Raw genomic sequence first — 20819 nt, 5'->3', positions numbered from 1 at the left:
AACGTTAACACGGAACCCAAGGCTAAAAGGTTTAATACATTTAAAAACAAGAAGTAAAATGAACAAGCAGGGTCATAAAATGTATCAACATACAAATATAAAACAGTTGTATATATCAAAAAGCAACCCATGGCTTCAGATGAACATGACTTAACGGACGTTTGGTCCCACACAAGGACCTTAATCATGGTGAAACAGAAGACTCGTCTCCTGTGAATGATATTGGTCACATGATTATGGTCCTTGTGTGGGACTGAAACGTCAGTTAAAAGCTGTGTTCATTTCTTTGAAATTTGCTGAAAAGAATTGCCCTTAGTACAAACACTGAACTTTTGGATTTAAAACAATTGGCTGGAGATTTGTATCCATGTGGTATATAGGAAGCACCCCAAAATCTGAATCAAAACCACGAGTGATTATATATATATATATATATATATTCCTTTTTTGCCGGCACTCTTGTAATACATACATCGATCCAGGTGCACTTCACATCCATACATGTAGCTCCAATGAAGAAGGCACACTGACAAATAGCTGATGCTGAATGAAGCAAAGTGTATTGGGCATAGCTAATAAGCACTTCTAGCGCTTTCGGGGACCCCCCCCCCCCCCATCTTTAGGATGATAGCCGACATCACAATAAATGCAGATATCAGCATTTATTGTGATGTCAGCTATCATCCTCAAGACGGGGAGGGTCCCCGAAAGCGATAGATGTGTTTATTAGCGATGCCCAATACATTTTGCTTCATTCAGCATCAGCTTTTTGTCAGTGTGCCTTCTTCATTGGAGCTATATATCTCTCAAAATACAGCTAAGGTTGCAAATTTAGACATTGACAAATCATGTGGAGATACAAATGGAATTTAGTTACAGCATAAAGGCGAAAAAAATGGCTGTATTTGGCACCTTCAGCTGGACGTATTACCAAAGTATCATTGAGACAATCCATATGTAAAAAGTGTGAGCGCTAATGCAAATATTTAAATAAAAGAAATACTTTTAATACAATTAATTCTATAGCATTTTAATGATACTATAAAATTACTATTCTATGCCAGTGTCCTAAATGACCCATTCCGCCCACAGATATACCGGTGCATGGAACACAACTGAAAGTGCTGTTGTCTTCACCAATAACAGCGCATGCATTCTACATTCACCAACACTATCTAGTGCAATAGATGTTTATGGTTCAGATTGCATGTTTGACCGTGCCTAAACGGCAAAGTCTTACTAATTTCACGGTGTTTCAACTAGTAAAAAAATTTTTTTTATTATTTAAAGAAATGAATATGCAATGTAAATGGAAAAAAAAAATTCAAACTCAAACAAATAAAGAAGCCTTTATCTAAAACACTCGTAACTGCAAATTTGGGACAAACCACAGTGTGATGGAGCTGAACAGAGAACCATTTATGCACTAACCTCATTATGTCATGAGAATAATTGAGATAAATAATGCTCTAAATTGTGTCATAAAACAACAACTATATGCCATAAAAACCATCTAAAAAAAAACAGTTATAAAATAAACAATAACAAACACACAACACGTGCAGTGATGTTTACAGCTCTCCTTGGAGTGATGGTGGGGAGCTGGCATTGTCCACCAAATATATAGCTGCTCATAAAGTGCAAATTAACTTTATAGTAGTAGTAATGAGAAAATTATACAAATGAAAGATTTACAAAACAATTTTAAAGAAACCTTAATAAAAAAATATATCCAGAAACAAACCCATGGGTATTTCTTTTAACCCCCCCCCCTTCATATTGGGTACAACTATGTTGAACTGTATCCTCCGTTGTTACCATTTTAGTCATGGATTCAAACTTTTCTCTCCCCAGATGCATAGAAATGTTTTACGGGCGTGTAGAACATGCATTATTGATTACCCTGTGTGCCCTCGACATCACCTTTCAAAAAGTGATCATGTACATGAAATTCCAATGGCTTAAAAAGGACATCTCAGCATCCCACATCTGGGGTCCAAATGATAGGGCAACAATGTCTAGGTCAACACCAAAAGGCCGATGTCGCCTTTTTAACCTTCTGCTTGCGTCGAAGTGTTGTCAGTGTCAATTTTCAGGATTTTTTTTAAGTGTGCCGAACACAGCAGAGTGAGGCACCGGGACTAATGCATGGAGAGCAACGTGGCACACTTTTTGGGAGTCCACATGCTCAAGTGTCAACACCGACACCCAAAAAACTCCCCAACTCATGTTGACCTTTTCTCAAAGCCAACCCTGTGCATATCATACCCCCCACATTCACTGTAAAATGTGGATTATTTCCTATTTGTACATAAAGGCACATACTATAAAATGCTAATGACATAAGTGGTAACAAGATGCCCTTCTAAAAACAGCAGAGTATTATTAAAAAAGCACAAGCCCAATACTGCCGCTTCCACGCTCCAATTGTGTGCTGGTTCGGTAACGCTCTTCTTAGTTACCGGTCTTTATTGGGCAGAGCTGCTTGGAGCAGACACGTGGCGGAAACTGTACAATTTAAACTATTTATTAAAAGTATCTAGTTGGTTGGGCGGCTGGTTGTGGGGTGCAGTGGTTTCTTCTCTGTTATTTTAAAAATATTCCTAGCTCTGTGTGGTATACAGGACAACAGGCTGGAGACTGGAGCTTCTGAAACACCTGTGGGGAAAAATAATATATAATCTTGTTATGTGTATGTTTAGCACAAATATAGGGTGGCTCTAATCATTTCCCTGCACTCACTGGCTCAGACAGAGGGTTAATTTTGTTGGGAGCCAATTAACCTACCAGTATATTTTTGGATTGTGGGAGGAAACCGGAGTATCTGGAGGAAACTCAGCAAGTAAAGGGAGAATATATAAACTCAGGATAATTAGGGCCATGGTGGGATTGAACCCATAACCTCAGTGCTGTGAGGCAGTAATGCTAACCATTACACCGTCCATACTGCTATATATATATATATATATATATATATATATATATATATATATATATATATTACAGTACAGGAACAATGAAGTACAGAAAAGCTTTTCATAAATTATACTTAAAAGGTATTATGGTACTTGTGTATTAGCTGGGCGCCCAATTAGCATATGTACGCAGGCGTAGGTTAAGCTACGCTGTCAGCGTAGTCCAACGGCTGCCTAGAGTAGTTAGCGTAGTGTCCCCGGCAAGCCTAGTGAGCGCCTCTCACACAGCGCCGGTAACAGACAGATTCCCTGCGCCGACGGAGAGGTGCTCCAGCTGTCTGAGATGCTCCTGCGTCTCAGTAATTATTAGCACGTGAGCCTCATGCATAAAAGGGGCTATGCGGGCGCAAGTGCGTCCTCTGCACAATAAAGGAGGCATTTTCCAACCCGAAGCGTGGCGAGCTCCACGTGGGGACGCATTACGCATCCTCCCGACCTGTTCATACCCCCACTACCCACGTCGGCGTAGAGTTGATTTTCAAAAGTGTGTCGAGCGCAGCGGAACACATGTGAAGTAATCCGCATCCGCTTGCCACACTTTTTAAAATCAACTCCACGCCGACGTGGATAGAGGGGGTATGAACAGGTCGAGAGGACGTGTAACGCATCCGCCTGCCACGGTTCGAGCTGGCGTGGATAGTGGGGGTGGTTCTGCAGCCACTACACTGTCACTTCACTGATTCTGACAGACGCTAGCTACGCAGCCGCGGAAACACTACGCTGATTCTGACAGGGACGGTCGTGGGAACACTACGCTACTTCTGACTGACTACGCTGGCTCTGACCGACTATGCCGGCCGCGGGAACACCACTTTTGACAGCGCCTATACGCTAACTACGTACCAGGCACCCGGCTAATACACAAGTACCGGAATTACAGAAATGCTTGAGTAAACATGAAAGTCTTGAGTCTGTTTTGAAGGATTCTAGAGTGGGGGCCTCTCGAACTGTGCGAGGCAAGAGAGTTCCATAGAGTTGGAGCCGCATGGCTAAAAGCTCGACCCCCAGATGAATTACGGGAGATTCTAGGTACTGCTAAATGTCCTTCATCTACAGATGGCAGTAATCAGGTGGGACAGTATGGAAGAGCCTCTCTCCTATGCCTAGTGCTCTATGGAAGAACAGTACAAGGACAGAGACAGATGAAAAGTAGGAATATAGTGGGAGAAAAATGGGATGAACAGGGGCAAGATACATGGGAAAAAAAGAGGGGGAAATGTGAGAGAGAGGTATACTAGTATACTTAGATACTAACTGTGCCTCGCCCAACAGTTCGCAAACTGACAAACTTGTATAAATATATTACAGAACCGGTCACAAATTTAAGCCGGAAGAGAAATGGGATCAGTTCATCACACTGGAGTATCAATGATGGCACTAATCACATCTCAATCTTGGTGACTGGTAAACTCACCAGCTGGTGCCAGTGATCGGATGGACTCCAGGAGGTGAGGACTGGAGAACTTAACGACACAACGGAAGGGTTCAATTCCACTGCAGACCCCACTTTCCCCTTTGAAGGTGGTTTCCAGCTGTTTAACAAAACAGATAGGAGATGGTTAGTTTATCTGATATAGTGAAGCTACTTCAGAGACAGACGGGTCCATTTACTAAAAACTCTGAAACTCCCTGAAATCATCTGAATACCACCGCCAAACACCAAATTCCTGTCTGTCAAATTGTGAGGGGATTGCTATTAGATGTATTCGCTATTTCGGTCACTATTTTACTCACGCATGCGGGCCAAGATTGGTACTCATGCGCAGTCATCCAATAATTGACAGGGTCTGAATTACCCCCTTAGCAAAATAGCACTGCAGGTACTGTAGACATAAAACCTTAGGATTGTTTAAAGAGAACTTGGAATTTAAGTTCTAGAGAATGTTTTGTTCGGTTACAGAAGTGTGTTCAGGTCACTTGGGTCTTCTTTAGTGGTATTGTACCTGTTTAATGAAAGATGGCCCAATACAGAAAGGACGGAGCTGCCCAATCTACAACCAGTTGCTTTCCTTCACAGAAAACAAACCATGGTACTTGTTTCCTAGCAAGTAAGTTAAGGTACACGATACCCGCGATGGACCCGATTTCTTTTGAAATCAGGTCCATTTTGCCGGCAAAGGAAAAATCGGGGGCATCGCGTCGGTCGGGACCATTAACATTGGTCCCGACGCGATGCCCCTGATTTTGCCATAGGCTTCAATGTTAAAATATTTTTTAACATTGAAATCGGGAGCATCGCGTCGGTCTTGTGCCATTATAATGGCACAAGATGAGATGGACTTTATTAAGTCCATCTCACATAGGAAAAAATGTGAAAAATGTGAAATGGGCCAATATGACCCATTTCACATTATATATGGCCCCGTCGTCACCCCACGATAGACGCCAACCCGAAGCGTGGCGAGCGGCGGCGGTGCGTGTCCTCCGACCTTTCCATTCCCCTACTATCCACGTCGGCGTGGAGTTGAGAATATATAGTGTGGCGAGCACAGCGAGCCCGAAGCGTGGCGAGCCCCACGAGGGGACGTGTATACCTGTGAAGTTATACGCGTCCGCTTGCCACACTATATATTCTCAACTCCACGCCGACGTGGATAGTAGGGGGAATGAACGAGGACACGCACCGCCGCCGCTCGCCACGCTTCGGGTTGGCGTCTATCGTGGGGTGGGGTTTACGTAGTAAAATTTGGGGGTCTAGGGAATATTTTACATTGAATCCAATGTAAAATCAGGTCCCAGGGACCCTATTCACATTTGATTCAATGAAAAAAATCGGGTCGGTCGCGCGATTTTTCAGACACGACCACCCCGATGGAAATCGGTGTGGCCGTGCTAGGAAACAAGTACCCAAACCATGACCACATTCAGGAAAAACAATGCATTTGGCGCTTAAGGCCCCATACACAGGTCCGGCTTGGTCTGAGGGATCAGTCTGACCGGATTTCCCTTGAGCTCCACCGGTAACTTGTGCCATTTTTTGCCTGCCCTTTAACACATGTAGAAGTACTCCTGGGGAGCTGCTGGGGGAGTTCAAGGAGAATTAAAAGCAATACATGTGCCACTGGTGATCAGATTCCAATAGAACAGGGGTAGCCAACTCAAGTCCTCGAGAGCTACCAACAGTTAACGTTTACCAGGTCTCCTCACAGAATCACAAGTTAAGTAATTAGCTCCACCTGTGGATCTTTTAAAAAGTGTTAGTCAGTAATAAGTGCACCTGTGAGGTGAGCTAGAAAACGTGAACTGTTGGTAGCTCTTGAGGACTGGAGATGGCTACCCCTGCACTAGATCATACATGCTGCAAGTATGATCTACAACAGGGGTGGCCAAACCAGTCCTCGAGATCTAACAACGTTAACGGTTTCCAGATCACCTAGCTGGTGCACAGCTGTAGCCAATACTAACGGTCACATTTTCAAACCTGATGGATGCATTCTTTCCTACTATAGATCCACAGGTTGTCTGGAAAACATGCACCGTTGGTAGATCTTGAGGACAGGTTTGGCCACCCCTGATCTACAAGATCCGAACTGTTGCGCATGGCAACCTGCATCTGATCAGACTGGATGTCAAACACCTCCGATTCAGATCCTGTGTATGGGGTCCTTAACAAAGCTTTATCAGTTTTGCGATAGTCCTCCTTGAACTCCTGATATATACTGTAACATTGGCATGGTTTGTACCTTATATGTTGAAAATTCTATGTTAGGAAGTGGCCCATCCCCAAATGTTTCATGTGTCAGCTGATGTATTTTCTCCTTGTCCTTTATATTTTCGTAAGTTACACTTTGGTGCGCTGGAAACAAACAAAAAAAAGTTATAAGGGGGGGGGGGGGGGGGGCAGTAGAGTTTATCTAATCCCAGTTGAATTTTTAAGACACGTTAGAACTGAGCCCTATGCAATCCTTATTGAATCCCTGAGTGAAAAATCAAGCTAAAACCGCATGGGTTGGTGAATTTTGACAAATTTGTGGCTGGTTTCGTCCATGCCAATTCTCCCCCGGCAGATCAGGGCAAGGCCAACACACTGGATTTCCAGCTGGTGTAGTGTGTAAAAGTGGCACTACAGTGTGGTGTAATGTGAATTGGTACTAAAATATCAGAACATACTATACAACAAGGAATAAACTATTACAAACATAGGTTGAACTAGATGGATGCAAGTCTTTATTCAGACTCACCTACTATCTAACTATGTATGTAACTTCGTGGCCACGCCCCTTCCCCACAAAGCCATGCCCTAAATTTTTGAAACATGGTATAATGCAGTAGAACTGTACAACGTACCAACAGCTGGAGTAACTTTTATTTCTTGAGATCTTGATTGATAGGTCTGGAAAGGCTGTTCAAAATAATATTAAAAATATTAAACACTGCATTCAATCTTATAAACCGATAAAGTAAAAATGTACCATATACAATCTCCATATTACATAGTTTGTCCCAACTGGGCACCACTATGTTCAAAGCCCCTTTATGCTAGGGCGATTCACATGCAATTTGGGCTCTTTTCACTCAATTGCGTCCAAATTGCACGTGATTGAGCGGTCCTGTGCGCATCGAACCGGCTGTAGAAGCGATCTGTTGGATTGCTTCTGAGCTGGACAGGGTTGGCCGGGATCACATGTGGCTCAAGGGGGGGGGGAGAAATTGCGGGTGACTTCTGCGATATAATAGGCACAATATGCCAATAGCATCATGAAGGACTTCAATATAGATTTGGGTAGTCTCAGTCAAAAAAACAAACAAAAACAAAACAAAACAAAAACAAAACAAAAAAAACAACCATTGTGATCTGATTCAGACAAGATTCTAAAAATTTAGCAGTAGGTGGGAAAGAAATCCATTCACTGATCTTTACCTTATCAAAGGACTGTTCATGATACAGTGCTACAAGATGAGGATTTCCTGGTGACTTTTCCCACCTGCTGAAGAGGTTTAGAACCAAGCCTGAAAAAGGAAAAAACCAAAACTGGTCTCAGAAACAGCAGTTAAAAATGATGTGATAACAGTGAAGCAAAAGAGGATTCAAAGGTTTCAGAACACAATGTTGTAGAACAATCAGTTTGGCAAATAAAAAGGGGCATGGACCTTCTTTAGAAGTGTAATCCGGATTTGATTTTTAGGCACAATAAAATGGGATGAGAGTGCTCAGAGGTAACTGGTACCAGCCCAGAGGTCTACATAATGGCCACTTAGGGGGGGTATTCAAATCCTGGGTCCCAACAGTCGTGACCCTGGCCCGTTCGACTAATATTCGGCAGGCGGGATTCAATGTCCCACCTGAAAAACGACGAAAAGGGGGTATGGCTGTGAGAAACGGGCCCAACTGCTTTTAAAGCCTGGTCCATTCTGGCGAGATGCCTCTTCAATGCTTCTGGGAAAGACAGCATTGAACCCCCCTCCCCTCAGTGTATGCAGCTTCTGAGAATTTCTCTCACTTCTGTCTAATAAGTGGAGGCAGGAAAATGGTTACAAATAAAGTAGAATGAAGAGGGTAGAACAGGAAACTGCCCTGCAGGATCCTAGGGACTGAAGAGGGGAAAAAAATAGGATTTTAATACCTACCGGTAAATCCTTTTTAACAAAGTCCTTATGGGATACTGGGATGGTCTCAAGACATTGGGTATTAGAGGGTATCCGCAGGAGACAGGCACATATATAACTTTAAACTGGGTGTACTGGCTCCTCCCCTCTGTTTCCCCACCCACAAAGCAGTTATATGATGGTAGTGAGCCGCCCTCACCGGCTTCCGGTCTTAAGTCATCATGGTTATGACTGAGGCGTGTAGGCCCTTATGGGCTAGGATCTGACGCTCAACCTCCAGGCTGTTAAAAACGAAGTCCTGGTAAACTCAGGGGCCTTGAGTGAGCAGATCGCTTCTGAGAGGTAGATGCCACTGATCCTCCACCAGCAGGGCCTGAAGATCTGCGTAACAGGCCCGTCTTGGCCAATCTGGCGCCACTAGAATGGCTTCCACCTTTTGACTTACTCGCTTGAGCACCTTCGCGAGCAATGGATTAGGTGGGAACAGATACACTAGTTTGAAGGACCACCCTGTCGTCAAGGCATCCATGGCTTCCACCCGAGGATCTCTGGTTCTTGAGCAGTACCTGGCGACCTTGTTGTTGAACTTGGACGCCATGAGGTCAATTTGCGGCCAACCCCATCGATCCACAATGTCCGCAAACACTTGAGGGTTGAGACTCCACTCCCCAGGGTGAAGGTCGTGGCGACTGAGAAAATCCGCCTCCCAGTTGTCCACCCCCGAGGATGAAGATGGCTGAGATCGCCGTCACATACAGTTCTGCCCAGGACAGAATCTTGGTGACCTCCCGCATGCAAGACCTGCTCTTCATTCCTCCTTGGCGGTTGACATACGCCACCATTGTGGCATTGTCGGATTGTACATGGACCGCCCGATTCTGGAGGAGTGACTGAGCCTGTAGGATGACATAATAAACTGCCCTCAATTCCAGGACATTGATATGCAGTTTTGACTCCCACAAGGTCCAACGGCCCTGAAAGGACCTGCCCTGAGTCACCGCTCCCCATCGTAACAGACTGGCGTCCGTTGTTAGGAGGATCCATTCCTGGATCCCGAACCTCCTTCCTGCCAACAGGTTTGGAGCATGGGTCCACCACAGGAGCGATTGGCGGGCTTGATGTGACAGGAATATCATCTTGTGCATCAGGAGGTGTGACCCTGACCATTTGCTCAGCAAGTCCAGTTGGAATGGTCTGGAGTGGAACCTCCCAAACTGGATTGCCTCGAAGGTATCCACCATTTTCCCCAGAAGCTGGATACATTGGTGAACCGACACCTGAGTCTTGGCCACAATCTCCAAGACCACATTTCAATCATGGCAAACATTTTCTCTTAGGGAAACACCTTTTGGTTTATGGTGTCCAAGATCATTCCCAAAAAGAGAAGATGGCGGGTCGGCGTCAAGGAGGATTTCGGGATGTTGAGAATCCATCCATGGTTGGACAGAACCTGCCTGGCTATGACTATGTCCTGTAACAGGACCTGTTCCGATCTTGCTTTGATCAACAGATCGTCAAGGTAAGGGATTATGTTGATCCCTTTCCCTCTGAGCAGTAGCATCATTTCCGCCATCACAATTTCAGAGCAAATCTCAGAAATGCCTGATGTGGGCCCCAGATAGGGATGTGGAAGTAGGCGTCCTTTACGTCTAACGACGCTAAGAATTCTCCCTCCTCCAGACTGGCTATTACTGCCCTTAAAGACTCCATTCTGAACTTACACCCCTTTAAGTAAGGGTTCAGCGTCTTTAGGTTCAGTATGGGTCGCACCGAACCGTCTGGTTTCGGTACTACGAGCAGGTTGGAGTAATAACCCATGCCCTGCTCTGCTACCTGGACCGGTACAATAACCAGGGAGTCCGGGACATTCAGGAAATGGGTTACAATAAAAATAAAAAGCCAAGACAGAAATCCTACAGAAGCAATTGTGCCATATATCATTATGGTTACTGCAACTTTAGACCACTTCCTTTACGATAACATCCCTAATCTGGTGTGCGTGGTACATGTGAAAAAAAAAAGTATAAACCGCTACCAATTTAAGTCACGCCAAGTATCTCTAACGATGAGGAGCACAAGGATAATCGTAACAAACTTCAAACTCTCCGCTACCCTGTAGCAGGTGTAAGGTCCTCCCTGCAGTCCAACCAGCAAGCAAAGGCCAAGAGAGGAACAGGCAGCAGAGAGCACAAATCTTTACTAGCTGGTTACGGAGCGGCCAGCTGCAGCACTACTGTTCTATATGAACGCCTTCTTCGCTTTATACCTGTATAACATTTCATCTGGGACTACCCCCCTAACCGGATACGGACTACTGCTGTATAGAAGGGAGAATTGAAGATAGCGATCAGACATGGCCATGATACGCAGACTGCAGTTGGTCGAGGCCTGACAAACAGCTAAACATCGTTTCTACTTAAATCGGGATGAAAACGTACAATCAAATAACATAAAACTAACCGATCACCGCCAATGCCGATATTGGCAAGCGCATAAATACTTGCCGATTTCAGCTCAGAAGGGATTGATGGCCACGTCGTTAAGCAGGACCTCCCTCGACTAAACATGACGAGGGAGGGGGTAGTTAATGTGTGGGCGCGCACATCATAAACGATACTAAAGCCTGGTGTGTACGGGGCTTGAAGGGTTGTGGATTGATAGATCTAGCGTCAGACAGACAGTCAGTAGGTCGACAGGGTCAAATGCTGCACTTTTTTTAACGGTTAATTTCGACATTTTGACCTTGTCGACCTAGCGACCGTCTAGACCAGGCATTTCCAAACTGTGGCCCTCCAGCTGTTGTGAAACTACAAGCCTCATCATGCCTTGCCACCGTTTTGCTATTAGAGAATGGTAAAACTATGGCAAGGCATGCTGGGATGTGTAGTTGCACAACAGCTGGAGGGCACAGTTTGGACATGCGTGGTCTAGACGCTGTAGATCTAACAACTGGATACCGGCTTGAAAGTGATCATCTGTATCCCAAACTTTTGCGTAACCAAGGAAATGAGGTCTGACGGACAGAGTAACAGAACGTCAGATATTTGGAGTTAATGCCTTTAAAACTAGACAGTTCTTCAGTAAATCTGATGTGTAGAATAGGAGAGAACCCTCCAGAGACGCAACTGAATCAGGACAATAGACAGATATCCATTTAACAGCTGCTTTTTATATACTAGTGACTTCTACTTCTGTGCTTTTTACATACAAGCAGTGGGATGTGGGTGCGGTATGGCGCTCAAACTTTTTTCTTTATCGGCAATCATACCAAGGATTGTCGCTGTAAAAAACATCTGCGTTTGACTGGTATCCCGCACCTCTGGTGAAACATCCGTTATAGCTGCGTGATTTTACATTTCAAATTGATCTGACTTGTTGGGCACACACATCCATACACATTAAGTACTTCATTGAAAGAAAGAAAATAATTATCAAAACACAAAATAATGTGGGGTACACACCAGGACGATATGGCCCAAAATGAGCCAATTTAGATACAATCTCGACCGATTGTATGTAAATCTGCAGTGTTTTGGGCAATTTCGCTGCGACCCAGATCCGATACACGGCCCCGTGTTTCGGTCTGTGTTTTCTGAGATCCTACCTGCTGCAGGTAGGATCTCTGAAATGACCATTGTAGTGGGTGGGGGCCGCGATCGGATCGCAATCACATTAGGGGCATTTTCGCGGCGGGTCGGCGGCGCCGTCAGCTCGTGAGCGGGTCGTACGTTCCTGTGACGACCCACTCACAAGCACCATCGTCCTGGTGTGTACAGGACATAACATTAAGTAGTGGTTTTATTATGAAAACCTAAACGTGGAATCAGATTCTTTTTTTTTTTAAATAGCTTGAAAAGCCGGATTATGTCAATGAAAGAACCACAAAGGATTTCTTAGTAGAAAAGTAATCGCTTTCTTATAGCTGGCTTTGCTGAAATCCCAATAAGCATTTTCTGCCCATTTTGAGTCCAAAAAAGTGCCAATATTGATCAATGGTTTAACGATCACCTGCATATCGGAAGACCGTATTTGGAAGCAGCTGCACTTTAATATGTCAAATATATTGGTCCCTTGTCCACGACACAGCACACACTGTAATAATTGAGTAATGTGATTATTGACCATGCATTCTCCTTTCACTGTAAAACTAGACCGGCTTCTGTTTAAATAGCCAAATGCTAGAACATCCTTCTTTTCCCTGGATAATGGAAGTAAACTACACTGTAAAATAGCCATTATCTACATCCCCATTTGACAAATACACAGATTATTGCTTACCTGATTAAATCGCTTGAATACGATGTCTTTTAGGGATTCCAAACACCGACTTTTTAGGTCCATTTGCTGAATGTCACTGTATCCGGCAGCACATAGAAGAGCCTAGGACAGAAGTGCAGCTCATCTTAGTGCTCTACAGGAGAAGGCAACCGCTAAATAATTATCCCAGAGTGTATCAGAGAGAAGCGCATCATTATCTAAGCAGCTGCAGTGTATTAATATAAAGTGCATCGCCATCCTCTAAGCAGCTGCAGTGTATAGGATAAAGCGCATCACCATCCTCTAAGCAGCTGCAGTGTATTAGGATAAAGCGCATCACCATCCTCTAAGCAGCTGCAGTGTATAGGATAAAGCGCATCACCATCCTCTAAGCAGCTGCAGTGTATTAGGATAAAGCGCATCACCATCCTCTAAGCAGCTGCAGTGTATAGGATAAAGCGCATCACCATCCTCTAAGCAGCTGCAGTGTATTAGGATAAAGCGCATCACTATCCTCTAAGCAGCTGCAGTGTATTAGGATAAAGCGCATCACCGTCATCTAAGCAGCTGCAGCAAATAGGATAAAGCGCATCACCATCCTGTCAGCCAGTGGTTCCCAACCCTGGTCCACGAGTACCCCCAATAGTTCACGTTTTCCAGTTTACCCGGCAGGTGCACTCATTATTCAGACACATTTTAAAAGACCCACAGGTGGAGCTAATTATTTTGCCTGTGATTCTGTGAGGAGACCTGGAAAACATGCACTGTTGGGGGTACTTGAGGACCAGGGTTGGGAACCACTGCTCTAAGCAGCTGCAGTGTATTAGAATAAAGCGCATCACCATCCTCTAAGCAGCTGCAGTGTATTAGGATAAAACACATCACCATTCTCTGCTTTGGCTGAGGCACATCAGTTTTTAAGAGGTAACCAACAATTGTTTAATATTTTGGTGGAAGCTACATTTTAAGTCCTGCCTTAGCATGGTGATCTGACACTGAGGTACTCACACACATACCTGACACAACAGGGGACTGTAAGACTTTGATAGCATTGTGAAGAAGGCGTAAGGTGTCTGAGAGTGGTATACAAGGAAGGTAGGTTTGTACTGATTGGGCTTCATGTAATTCTTCCCCCAAGCAATGCGGATCCACAGAGCATCTCCAAAATCTTTGAAGTGGATGTTCACCTATTATTTATTAAGCAACAAAGTATTATTACACTGTATAATGACACAATATTTAAAATAATAATAATAAAAAACTAGGCTTTACTATTAAATACGAAGCTCAACATGGAAACTTCTGTACAGCCAACAGTAAGCAGTTCGAAAAACGGACCCATATCCAAATGTACATTTCTGCTATGGCCGCTGCTCTGGCCTTCTTACTGCATTGACACTTATTGTGTATTGGAGCTGTTTGGGTGAGATGCTTCAAACCTTCTAAACCATGGGGAGGACAGAAACTGCTCATAGCAACCAGCTGCTAGCTAGCATTTATCATATACAATCTATAAAATGACAAGCAGCCGATGCTGCTTCCACATCGCAAAATGAAGGTTCGCACCGGGACTTTGAAACAGGACAGTCCCGACGCGAACCTTCATTTTGGGATGTTCACATCCCCACAGCGAACAGGTAATAATGCCGGTTCGCTGACGTCACCCGGGGGCGCGGCGATGAGTCGGCACGTCATCAGGGGCAGAGTTTAGAGCTGGCGCTGCATCCTCCAAAGTGTGAATGGGAAAACAGGTCGCTCGACCCCTTTAACCCGTTCACACCGCCAAGCAACACAGCAACGAACCAGTAAGAGCTTTTTACCGGTTGTATTGCCATGTTGCTACCCGTTTAAGGGACACAGTAACACCTTTCACATTGCACTAATTACTGGGTCAAAATGGCTTGTTCCCGGTAATTAGTTGCCATGTGGAAGGGTATTAGAGTAACTTAACACTTTTGAATGCTTAATACATTTTTTTTGCATGGAAAATCTAGCATGCAATTTGATATGCCACTCAAAGTCCAGGCAGTGTTAAGAGGCTTCCTTTTGCAACCAGGTAAAAATCAAGAAAAAAAACAAATACCAAGTGCTTGGTAAATCGCAAATTGCCAGCTTAAGGATTCTATTATAGAATATAACTGTCAATTTTGGCTTTGACCTTTAAACAGAAATATTGAAAACTTTTTTCAAATTGATAAGGTTTTTTTATGACTTTATAGCAGGGGTGGGGAACCTTCGGCCCTTCAGCTGTTGCTGGACTACACGCCCCAGCATGCCCTGCTACATTTGTGCTATTTGGCCATGCAAAAACTGTTGCTGGGCATGCTGGGACGTGTCGTTCAGCAACAGCTGGAGGGCCGAAGGTTCCCCATCCCTGCTTTATAGTAAAACAAAAATGTTTTCAGCAAACAGATTTCTAGCTTACATTATTTATAACTGCATTAATAGTCTTTTTGAACTCCTTTTTCCATGTTGACACGTTGACAGGACCCATTTCAGGATCTGCAAAGCAAAGAGATATTAGTAGCTGGAGAATGTTCGAAATGTATACTTCGCTCTGATTGAGGCCATCACATGATATTGCAGGGAACTATGGGAAAACCGGGATGAAACTAATAACGCGCAGTAATTACCTGTTGGCTTGGACATTTCATAAACCTCCCAAGTTTTCTTTTTTGTGTTAGCATGGTTGTCTGCGGAGGAAAGACAATTGGGACGGATCATTAAAAATCACATTGCGAGTACATACTTAACTATCTCCAAGGCCGAATTTCCCACAAGACATCCTAGGCACCCGCCTAGAGCCCCATTTCTTTCTGTTCCAAGAGGAGACTGCGAGGACCTGGTAATTTTTGTACTGAGAAACAGACAGGGAGGGCCGTCTGTGCACCCCAGCCCGACTACACTGGGCTTTCACATAGTCGGCCTGGAAGTAGCGTAGGAGCAGAGTGAATGTGGGCTCAGTGGTTAAGTGCTGCGCTGTGTGTGCTTTAGACTACATAAGGGACTTGAAGAGGATATGTAATCATCTTGCGAGACTATTAGATCTGCAGCAGTGGGGGGAGTGCAATGAGTGACTCAGAAGTGCGACGGGCAGGCAGAAGAACAGTGAGAGGTCCTGAGCTCCCCTATCTTTAAGGGTCCTCTGCAAGTGAGGTTGGTATTTGCCTTTAAGGGAGAGGGACCCAAACTAGAGATTTCCAGCTTGGTTTTGCTCTGTTCTCAAATCCAGATCGTATTGGCTATCGGCTGTCACATGTTTTGGAAAGACAATACCGATTTGAGAACCGAACCTGCACATCTCTACCCCAAACCAGTATATTACCTTGGGAAACATAAGGTCTAATTCCAGCTGTGGCGATGTCTAACACATTTATCGCTTAACTTAATCTTTGCCAAACTTCCCCAGTCCAGTCCAGGTTTTACAAGATATTCATGCAGGAGTCCCGATAGTTAAATCAAATCAACTGAGGTACTAATTGAGTCACCTGTGCTAAAGAATGGGTAGCCTTAAAACTGCATGTCAAAGGCAGCATTTGGGAAACTGGGTTACTTGGTAACCATCGTACACATCCTGCTACATAGCAGCTTACTAGAATGGGCCCGCAATGAGAATGCGGCACAGCGTGCCCCGCTTCTCTGAATCTGCTGGGTCACACTAAAGTGGCTATCGCCATGCAACTTAACAGCGGATATATAGTTGGCCAGAGTGTACCCAGCTTCAGAGGTACGAGCCAATTTATATATCCGTGGCCCCTTTTCTCTACTGAATTCTCTATGCCAGAGGTTCTCAAACTCGGTCCTCAGGACCCCACACAGTTCATATTTTCCAGGTCACCCAGCAGGTGCACTCATTACTCATTCTAAAAGATCCACAGGTGGACCTAATTATTTCACTCGTGATTCTGTGAAGAGACCTGCAAACCATGCACTGTGTTGGGTCCTGAGGACCGAGTTTGAGAACCTGTGCTCTATACCTATGGAAGATTTTTCCCATTATATGTCGAAGATCTGGCCATATACGCGCGGAAGTCTATACCGCTCATTGGGCCTAATTCAGGTCCGCCCAAATCTAACTCTCTCTGTCCATGTTACATCTGCTCCACCTGCAGTGCACATGGTTTTGTCCAGAATACCCCTTTCAGACATACGCAAAAATCCCAGGATTTTTCATGTGCCTAATCCCGGGACTAGCGTATCTCTTCCCGGGTTTTTATTCTACAAAAATCCCGGGTCCTGCGCACCCGCAATGGACTCTGAATTTTTAAAACCCCGGGAATGTACCGGGTTTAAAATCCTGGGTATGTCTGAAAGGGGTGTTTGAAAGAGAGAGAGAATTTTCTTTTGCAAGTGAACCAGAACCAGGGCCTTTGTGCTTAAGTGAAAAGTGCACTGAAAATGACAAATTAACGATCACTCAATAAAAACATAAAAAACAAACAATAAAATAAAAAAAGTCACAAATCGCTCAAATCGTCACAAATAAATGGCTCGACTTACATATAATGTCAAGATCAGCGGCATCATTTATTGTAGCGTTTCTGCGCTGGAGAAAAAAAAAAAAGAGGCAAATAATTTAACTGCAATGGCAACTTCTCCAGGCGGCCGTTTTCGACAATGCAGATTTGACTTTTAACAATGTGGAATCTGCACGGGAGGAAACAGAACCGCATTGAAAAGTATGTACTGATATTTCTGACCATTCCGAAATAACGGCACACATTGAACACCCCACATATTATCTGGATATCCTTAAACCTGGGCCATTGGGGTGTCTTGAGAACCTCTGTTTTGAGCTATAATAGATTTACCATGAGTTTGGGTTAAGATGAGCACTGGGTTGATAGATTACAAAAACCAAAATAAAACTTTGGGTTATCAGTGTTTGGTGTGGAATTTCCTCCATTTATCTTAGTAAATACTAACTATTCCACTTGCTTGCAGGGTACTGTACCTCACAGATTTCTAGCACTTGCACCGCTAGATCTTCCTTTGAATTCCGCACATTAAGCTCACTGAGCTCCCTTTCTGTTAAAAATCCCCAGGCCTTCAGAAGATTCATCGATTCTACACGCGACATCCTCTGAACCAATCGCTTGATAAATTCACCAACCCATTCATCCATAGCAGGAATGCTGGAAAACAATGAAAAAAAAATAATAATAATCAGAACGATATATCGCCACATCGTTCAGTGTGTACCCGTGAACAAGCATTCACTGGTTGTCTTGTCGGGTGTGCTGCATGCCCACATGAACGGCGCAAATAATGACGGAATGCATTTTAAATTAGGGATAACCATCGACCTGTGATGATTCGTAATCATCAATGGTTTCTAGTCGATGTAGAATAGTTTTACCATCAATGGTGGAGAACCAGATGGTTTCCCTCCATCGATGTCAAGCATAAACTTATAATCCCCCCCAAGGGGCAGGGACATGGAACATAGCTCCGCCCCAACAACAATTAAGCCCCTCCCCCATGTTTTGAAAAGTCAAATCAATCAATTTGACCAATCAGTCAAAGAAAATGGATGACCATTGATAGGAAAAAAGCACTATCGATGGCCAGCTGCACTATTGCCATCCCTATTGTTAATGTGAAGGGCAATAATATATTGCACTGCAAATGTAGCTCATAGTTGCCGTGGTAATCACCAGGTGCAACATACATAGTGATTAGCCCAATCCTGTCGCCATACTAGTGTTTCTATTTCACTCCCTCAGCTCATAGAAACAAATTGATCTGCGATGGCGCAGCATAGCGATTTCACAGCACAGGCGCAACATAGGCACGCCAAACAAGCATGAGCAGCCATTGCAAAGCAACAATGAGTGCAGCTGTATCTGTATCATGCATTTTCTGGGTACACACATGGTTTAGTATGTACCTGTATGTAGCAAGGTATTAAAGAACATTATTATTTAAGCAGCAGAGGACACAGGTCTAATGGGAAGAATTTAATGCGTCAAAACAATCTTTTGGATATAAGCAGTACAGTAGTGGCTAGGGTTGCCACCTCTCCAAGATTTCCTGGATTCTCCCTGAATTGGTGGCAACCCTCCAGGACGTTTTTGCGATTCTCACGGAATCTGGGTGACTTTGAAAGTCTCCACAGCCTCCCAACTGAGTGTGCACATGGTCAGTGGCATAGGGAGGGTGGTTTCAGTGGAGCGTGAGCTCAGGGCATGCACAGTGTGCCTCCAGCACTTGCGAGTTGCTGCCACCCCACAGCTCCCTCTACCTCCAGAAATATTTAAACTGGGCCCCGGAAGAGGACGGAGGAGCACTGTGCAGCTAACAGCTTAGGATGCAGCAGCAGCGCTTCCTCCCAAACTGAGCCTCAGAGGAGAGATAAGCCTGCTGCTACTGTGTATCAATCCCAGGGGACCTCAGCCGTCTGTGCTGTCAGCTGAGGAAATGGTGAGGCCAGTGTGGAGGGGGGAAATTGTGTGTGGATGGTCAGTGTTTGGGGCAGATATTCATGTTAGAGAAGTTAGGGGGTGGGGGGAGGTTGCTGTGAAGTTGTTACTGGTGTCAGGGTGAGGGGAGGATGTATGAGGTATCTCTCTGTAGGAGTTGTCAGTAGGGGAAATGTGTTATTAAAGGTAACAATAGGGACTTCAATACATGTCTGTATTAGAGGCCACACCCACTTTTCTGAAGAGGTCATGCCTGTTTTACAAAGCCACGCCCACTTTTCCAGAGGCGCATGCGCACATGAAGGTGTGTGTGGGGGAATCTCCAGGAATCGAAGATGCCTGAGGTGGCAACCCTAGTAGTGGCACAGCCCCCTGCTTCATAATTTCACAGGGAAGAATCTGATTACTTTATAAATGTAAGGGCTGTTCCACACGCTCCGGCTGACGCTGGGCGCGGCGTAACACTGCACAGACAAAAGCAGTGCCATACACAGTAGCTAATAGTGGACAGGATTGTGTCACACGGGACAGTCACGACTCGGCCACCGGGTTGCAGTCAGATGTCACCACTGGAAAGGACGTCTGCCGGGCTGTGTCCATCCTGACCATTGTAAACTTCTGTGTACGGCACGGCTTCTTGGCCATGCAGGGTTTCGCCGCCTGGCATCAGCCGGAGCGTGTAAAACCGCCCTGTGTGTTATTTGGAAAGGTCTGTGCAAAAGATCTTGCGATGATAAATAACCTTTCAATAAAACATGTGGTTAAAAAATAACAGACCATCCCAGCACCAAAACAGAACACTTTCAGATAACTTTACAAAAAAAATACGAAGCAAAGTAATAATGGAGAAAAATAAATACGATGTGCTGGCACGCGCTAAGCGATGTAGTTAGCACAGGTCACCCTATACACAGTATATAGAGCGATCTGTGCCAGCGCCAGTTTAATAATGCACATGCAGCGCAATCTATCGAGATCTTAACTGCATGTGGTCAGGATCTGAGCAGGCGATGGTGGGCAGGATTGTGTGGTTTGGAAAACATGACCTGTGTAGGGTCCTAAGGACCGAGTTTGAGAACCACTGGCCTAGATGGAAAAGCAGACACTACATTAGCTCAGGGCAGTGGATCCCAAGTCCCAGTCCTTTGGCTCTTAAAGGCCAGTGCATAAGGATAGCCCTGGTTGGGCACAGATTTTTTTTTAAATGACTGAGGCTCTAACGAAGGGACCTATGCACCAGCAAGATCATCCCTAAATCATGGACTGCTAAGGCGCCCTGATGACTGAGTCAGAGAGAATGAGCGGGAAAGCAGCAGCCGGCACAGGGCAGGCATTCGCCACGTCCTCATTTTAAAGCGATCTAGAAGAGCCGGCGCACACCCCTCGCCCTGGCACTTATACCCACCTCCGCCGCCTGTGCTGGGCACTCTCTGGCGTCGGAGCCATGGCGCTAGCAACCCGGTACTTCAAACAGACCAATCGTAGCAGCAGTAGCGCCAGTTCGCCTCGCCTTCTGCCAGCGTGACGTCATCTCAAGGCGCCCTCTTCCTCTTCCAACCAGCGGCAGCGCCTGCTGTGGAGTCCCTTAGCGACCGCCGGCAGCCCCGCCCCCTGCTCG

At 44.9% G+C, this 20819-nt stretch overlaps 1 protein-coding gene across 1 annotated transcript; it reads right to left on the bottom strand.

The window, feature by feature from the left end:
* Window positions 1-1333: 1333 nt before the first annotated feature.
* Window positions 1334-20782, bottom strand: CENPN (centromere protein N). Its single transcript, XM_083165340.1, has 11 exons — window positions 20607-20782; window positions 17734-17914; window positions 17280-17325; window positions 15413-15472; window positions 15205-15281; window positions 13796-13966; window positions 12801-12902; window positions 7263-7317; window positions 6659-6771; window positions 4390-4507; window positions 1334-2658 (listed from the first exon to the last, which is right to left on the bottom strand). Exons 1-11 carry the CDS (start codon window positions 20645-20647, stop codon window positions 2540-2542), a joined length of 1083 nt encoding a protein of 360 aa, XP_083021466.1. The 5' UTR covers window positions 20648-20782; the 3' UTR covers window positions 1334-2539.
* Between the last annotated feature and the right edge of the window lie 37 nt (window positions 20783-20819).

Source organism: Crinia signifera, chromosome 11 (assembly GCF_055691185.1).
Source record: "Crinia signifera chromosome 11, ASM5569118v1, whole genome shotgun sequence".
Classification (NCBI taxonomy): Eukaryota; Metazoa; Chordata; class Amphibia; order Anura; family Myobatrachidae; genus Crinia; species Crinia signifera.
The sequence above is the reverse complement of the archived record's forward strand: the minus strand, read 5'-3'. Positions and strand labels throughout refer to the sequence as shown.

Bases quoted from the DNA above. Each gene is read 5' to 3' on its own strand.
- CENPN (XM_083165340.1), bottom strand. From the start codon at position 20,647: ATGGCTCCGACGCCAGAGAGTGCCCAGCACAGGCGGCGGAG. The intron at 17,915-20,606 runs GTGGGTATAAGT...ATTGTTTTCCAG, and splicing joins GCCCAGCACAGGCGGCGGAG to CATTCCTGCTATGGATGAAT. The intron at 7,318-12,800 runs GTAAGCAATAAT...TATTTTGAACAG, and splicing joins TATTCAAGCGATTTAATCAG to CCTTTCCAGACCTATCAATC.